Below are 6,622 nucleotides of genomic sequence, written 5' to 3' on the forward strand. Positions count from 1 at the left end.
GCAAGTATTTTTACTTTTTACTGTTTGTTTAATAACTTATCAATGTTTTCACTTGTGGTGGTGGTAAGTAACTAAGTAGATGTACTAAAGTGAAATGTAGTGGTACTTGTACTTCACTTGAGTATTTCCATGTTATGTTACTTTGTAATTCTACTCCACTACAATTCAGAGGTAAATGGTGTACTTGTACTCCACTACATGTATTTCATCCCTTTAGTTACTTCTCAGATGTGGATGAATGATGTGAAATCTAATCAAGTGTTAAATCAGACTTTAGTTCCACCTGGAGTAAATCCACCAGCTACCCTGCAGTATACAAAGTCATTCAAACTAGCTGCACCTTTAGCAGCTTTGAGAACACTTTCATGATCAATCATTATAAAACATATCATATCTATTATTCTGAAATGGACCAATCTGCACAATGACTACTTTTACTGTCACTACTTTCACTATATTTTGATGAGAATACTTTTCTACTTTCACTTGAGGAACATTTTGAATGCAGGACTTTTACTGTAACAGAGTATTCCTACACTCTGGTACTTCTACTTTTACTCAAGTACAAGATCTGAGTACTTCTACTTTTACTCAAGTACAAGATCTGAGTACTTCTACTTTTACTGAAGTACAAGTTCTGAGTACTTCTCCTTTTACTCAAGTACAAGATCTGAGTACTTCTACTTTTACTGAAGTACAAGTTCTGAGTACTTCTCCTTTTACTCAAGTCCAAGATCTGAGTACTTCTACTTTTACTCAAGTACAAGATCTGAGTACTTCTACTTTTACTCAAGTACAAGGTCTGAGTACTTCTACTTTTACTCAAGTACAAGATCTGAGTACTTCTACTTTTACTCAAGTACAAGGTCTGAGTACTTCTACTTTTACTCAAGTACAAGATCTGAGTACATCTACTTTTACTCAAGAACAAGATCTGAGTACTTCTACTTTTACTCAAGTACAAGATCTGAGTACTTCTACTTTTACTCAATTACACGATCTGACTACTTCTACTTGTACTCTTTGATGTGAACCCTGTATTCCTGCTGCTTTGGTCCTGTTCTGTTTTTCAGAAGAGCGTGAAAGTCTGCAGATCAGATGTTTAACATGAAGAGAGCGCTCTCTACTGGAGCTTTTGTAAAGTGCAGGTGTGAAACAGGTGATTCTAATAACACTAAAGATGGCTGCTTTATACTCACGTGACAGTGAGTGACAGGGCAGCGTGAAGTGGGGAAACTGTGAGCAAAACAAACACTTATCTACGTGAAGTAAAGACAGTTGGTCTTGACAAAGATCCGTTCAACTCATTAAACAATTAGTAGGTCTTGAATGATAATATTTAGCTAGGAATTGTGCTTTTCTGACATCTATGTGTAGCTGATTTCGAGATAAACACAAATGAAAAAGCCTTCAAGGAAAGATTCAATGGACAATGACAAAAGAAAATTCAGTGTGACGTAGAGGGGTTTGAAAATGTACTTTTAATACACCGTTATATTTGAAAAACTGTAGCTTTGTTCGACATTTACATTACAGTTTCAAATAAAACTAAATATACAATTCTGCATATTTAATTCATTAATAATCAATACTGTTTATAGAGATTTGATTTGATTGTTTTATGTAATTTGCCGTTTTACGTCTGTTGTTTATGTCATTTATGTGATATGTATTTTCTATTTGTATTGTTTTGTAGAAGAGTTTCTGAACATCAATGTGAAACACCTGATTAGATAAAGCTTCAGAGAGGCTCTATTTATTACTGCTTTTGGAGGTGTTCTTCCCCTGCTATAGGTTTTAGTGCATGTGAATGGTCTGCAATGAACCTGAACACCAGCAGGAGAGGACTCTTTAAAGTAGAGACACTACATACTGATACACACCTGAAAACCAGCAGGAGAAGACTCTTTAAAGTAGAGACACTACACACTGATATACACCTGAACATCAGCAGGAGAGGACTCTTTAAAGTAGAGACACTACATACTGATATACACCTGAACATCAGCAGGAGAGGACTCTTTAAAGTAGAGACACTACACACTGATATACACCTGAACATCAGCAGGAGAGGACTCTTTAAAGTAGAGACACTACATACTGATATACACCTGAACATCAGCAGGAGAGGACTCTTTAAAGTAGAGACACTACATACTGATATACACCTGAACATCAGCAGGATAGGACTCTTTAAAGTAGAGACACTACATACTGATATACACCTGAACATCAGCAGGAGAGGACTCTTTAAAGTAGAGACACTACATACTGATATACACCTGAACATCAGCAGGAGAGGACTCTTTAAAGTAGAGACACTACATACTGATATACACCTGAACATCAGCAGGAGAGGACTCTTTAAAGTAGAGACACTACATACTGATATACACCTGAACATCAGCAGGAGAGGACTCTTTAAAGTAGAGACATTACATACTGATATACACCTGAACATCAGCAGGAGAGGACTCTTTAAAGTAGAGACACTATACAATATGTTTCTGCTGCACTATTTCTTAATGCTCTTAATGTCTTTCATTTTTGTAAAGCACTTTCAATTGCATTGTGTTGAAAAGTGCTCTATAAACAGGGGTGCACATAACTGGTACGCAGGTACGCATGCGCGGCAACAATCTGAAATGCGTACCGTCACATGTGTCACAAAGCGCATTTGCGTACCGATGTATATGTGAAGCTTTTCCAGAAGGCGGTTAGATCACCGGACGACGGAGTTGGTCTCCGTGTGCACAGACAGGGCTGCTGTTAACGTCGGCCTGTACAGCAGCACTGCGCTAAAACAGCTGATCACAACGTTCACACGCTCTGTGGTCACGAAGCTCTGCACTCTACTACTACCCCCCTCCCCCCCCCCGTTGACATTCGCCATACAGAGGGCTTCATCATACTCGACTAGCACCCCCACCCGCTGACATTCGCGATACAGAGGGCTTCATGGGAACTTTGAGGGGAGCCGGAAGTTGGAGTACCAAACACTGACTCCAGGTACTCATCTGAGTACCTCACTGAGAAAGTTGTGTGCACCCCTGTCTATAAATAAACTAGCCTTACACGATGTAATGAGGAAACACACATGACTCATGCTTTTTGAATGAAACTCGACCTGATAAACTGTCATGATGAAGCTCCACCTATCACCAGACTCGCATGGGACTAACCAGGAAACAGGTTGTTATTCTGCCTCGCTGAGATGACACACACACACACACACACACGGACGGACGATAAGATTAAACTTCATACCAGACACAACTCTTCCACTGAGAGGACGTCCACAGGAGGGAATACTGGAACACCTTCCACTTCAAGCAGCTGCTGAATCCACACACTGAGAGTTTCACCAGAACAAAGACTCAAAGTGAAAGTAAGTCTCAGGGAACAGGGAGCGGCTGCTGCTGAGTTTACTGCTTCACTCACAGACAACATGGCTTCCAGATTAGAGGAAGATCTCTGCTGTACTGTCTGCCATGACACATTTAAAGATCCTTTGGTCCTGTCCTGCAGCCACAGCTTCTGTAGAGCCTGTCTGCAGAACTGGTGGGCGGAGAAAGTCATCAAAGAGTGTCCACTTTGTAAGAGACCTTCAGTTTATGAACCTCCCTGTAACCTGGTGTTAAAGAACCTGTGTGAGAGTTTCCTACAGGAGAGAGATCAGAGACCTCCAGAGGCTCTCTGCAGTCTGCACTCTGAGAAACTCAAACTCTTCTGTCTGGACCATCAGCAGCCAGTGTGTGTCGTCTGCAGAGATTCAGAGAAACACAGCGACCACAGATTCAGACCCATCGATGAAGCTGCACGACAACACAAGAAGAAGCTTCAGGAAGCTCTGCAGCCCTTAAAGGAGAAGTTAGAGACTTTTGAAGAAGTTAAAGTGAAGTTTGATCAAACAGCAGAACACCTGAAGGTCCAGGCCCGACGCACAGAGACACAGATTAAGGAGCAGTTTAAGAAGCTTCACCAGTTTCTAGAAGAGGAAGAGGAGGCCAGGATGGCTGCACTGAGGGAGGAAGAGGAGCAGAAGAGGAGGATGATGGAGGAGAAGATGGAGGCTGTGAGCAGAGAGATAGCAGCTCTTTCTCACAGAGTCAGAGCCACAGAGGAGGAGCTGAGAGCTGAAGACGTCTCCTTCCTGCACAACTACAAGGCTGCAGTGGAGAGGCTGCAGCGCCCCCTGCTGGAGGCTCCACAGCTGCCCTCAGGAGCTCTGATAGACCAGGCCAAACACCTGGGCAACCTCAGCTTCAACATCTGGAGCAAGATGAAGGACATGGTGTCCTATTACCCTGTGATCCTGGACCCAAACACTGCTCATCCAAACCTCATCCTGTCTGAAGATCTGACCAGTGTGAGACGAGGAGAGGAACAGGAACGTCCTGATAATCCAGAGAGGTTTCATAGTTACTACTGGTCTGTCCTGGGCTCTGAGGGCTTTAACTCAGGGACTCACAGCTGGGATGTCCAGGTTGGAGACAATAGTAGCTGGGAACTGGGTGTGTTAGCAGAGTCTGTCCAGAGGAAGGGGATCATACTGTCTGGATTATGGAGAATAGATTATGATGGAGGTGAATACTCAGCACGGTCACCATCAGGTCCAGACACTCCTCTCCTCCTGAAGAAGAAGCTCCAGAGGGTCAGAGTGAGTCTGGACTGGAACAGAGGAAAGCTGTCGTTCTCTGATCCTGACACGAACACACACATACACACCTTCACACACACTTTCACTGAGAGGCTGTTTCCATTAATTGCCAATTGGGATGTACCCCCACTTAAGATGTTACCAGTGCAGGTCTCTGTGACTGTAGAACAACAGACATGATGAAGATGGTGATGATGATGATGATGATGGTGGTGGTGATGTTGATGGTGATGATGATGAAGATGATGATGAAAATGATGATGATGATTATGATGATGATTTATATGGTTAACTATGCAGACCTTCCTGCTAAGTGTTCATTTCTCCCAAACAGTTTCCAGTGAAGGCTTCTCAGATGGTTGTTAGCCAGGTTAACCATTAAAGAGAGAACTGGAGGATTTCCCCAGAGATATGTCAAACTGTTTCTTTAAAGTTTGGTCAGTGGCCTGCTGACATATTTAAGTGTTTGAGTTTATCAGGGATCAGTCGTATCATTTTGGGTTCATGTCAGTGTGATTTTTTTTTCTGGTGACTTGTTTCATTATTTGTTAATAAAATAAATGAAAAAGAGAAGAAAGTTCTGAGTATCTTCATTTTAGCAAAACGGTTAACAATTGACTTTTTACAGCTGAGTTTAAACTTCTAAAATTAACAAAAACAAAAGTGTTTTCATGCAGCACAAAGGAACGATATAACAGTTCAAGGGACACAAGGAGGTAAGAAAGGTATGATGATCACAATAACATACAATATATTAAACCTCTTGGAGAAATAAAGGAAGCCATAAGACAAAATAAACTAATATAATAAAATAGAGGAACCCTCTCCAGGACGGACAGACGTGCAATAGATGTCGTGTGTAAATTAAAAAGATTAAACATTTACACCACAGGTCGTCCAAATGCTGGAACATGCATGTGTCAATAAGAAGAAGATGGATCCAGGTGGATGTCATCGATCCTGTCTCATTTCTTCCTCATGAGACATTTTGCACAGCAGCACTTTTGAATATGAAACCCTGCACCAGGTTACACTCTTTGGGTGTTGAGGAATGAAGGACATGCAGTGGTGTTTTTCTTTATTCTTTGCCACAAAATATACTTTACAATCATTCTGAATATTAATACAAGGATGTGACAACACTTGAGACATTAAAGATACACTTCCATTCAGAATGATGGCACCATTACATTTATTCATAGTAAATTGATGAATATTAATATATTTTCATGGCAGTCTTAAAGTGTCAGTAGCATTTATTACATGTAAAGGCTTTTTACAGTGACAAGTGTTGTGGTGATTAACTTTATGAACTCTTTTTTAAATAATGTATTGTATGTACAGCTTCCACAGGAGAGAAAAGATCCTCCAAATCTACAATTATATAAATAAAATGAAGGACCTCTGGTTGTGAAATCTTACATGTAGACCAGGGATGGGCAACTTGGATGGTGGTGGGGGCCACATAATGTATGTACTGGCCACCAGGGGGCAGCAGAATCACTTGGAACACACACACACACACACACACACACACACACACATTCCATGTATTGTATGTAATTATTAGCGAATATACTAAGTCTGACATCTTCATTGAAATTGTACAATCTTTCAGGGAACATCCTCTAATAAGCTCACTAAACACATATCAGTTCACAGAAATGTTATTTAATTTTTACGAGTGGCATGTTTGTATTGAAAAGGTTATTTAACAGTGGAATACAACTATTTTAAAACTATTGGAAAGCACAGAAAATGTGTGTACATTGAGATGAACCATTAAGATGACATACACATGAAGTCATGAACACTAACCCAGACATTAGTTGTCTAACTTGAACCTAAAACACTTGTAGCCAGAGTTGGGTGTAATGTAATAATATTACTTTTGTCGGTAACGGAGTTGTGCAACGCGCTACTTTTATAATTCAGTAATCACACTACAGTTACTAACATTGC

General features: G+C 40.7%; 1 protein-coding gene across 1 annotated transcript; it reads left to right on the plus strand.

The window, feature by feature from the left end:
- The first annotated feature begins 3,074 nt into the window (after window positions 1–3,074).
- Window positions 3,075–6,622, plus strand: LOC307045246 (E3 ubiquitin-protein ligase TRIM39-like). Its single transcript, XM_079690773.1, has one exon. It carries the CDS (start codon window positions 3,449–3,451, stop codon window positions 4,838–4,840), a length of 1,392 nt encoding a protein of 463 aa, XP_079546899.1. The 5' UTR covers window positions 3,075–3,448; the 3' UTR covers window positions 4,841–6,622.

The sequence above is a fragment of the Notothenia rossii genome, assembly GCF_949606895.1.
Source record: "Notothenia rossii genome assembly, chromosome: 6".
In the NCBI taxonomy this organism is placed as follows: domain Eukaryota; kingdom Metazoa; phylum Chordata; class Actinopteri; order Perciformes; family Nototheniidae; genus Notothenia; species Notothenia rossii.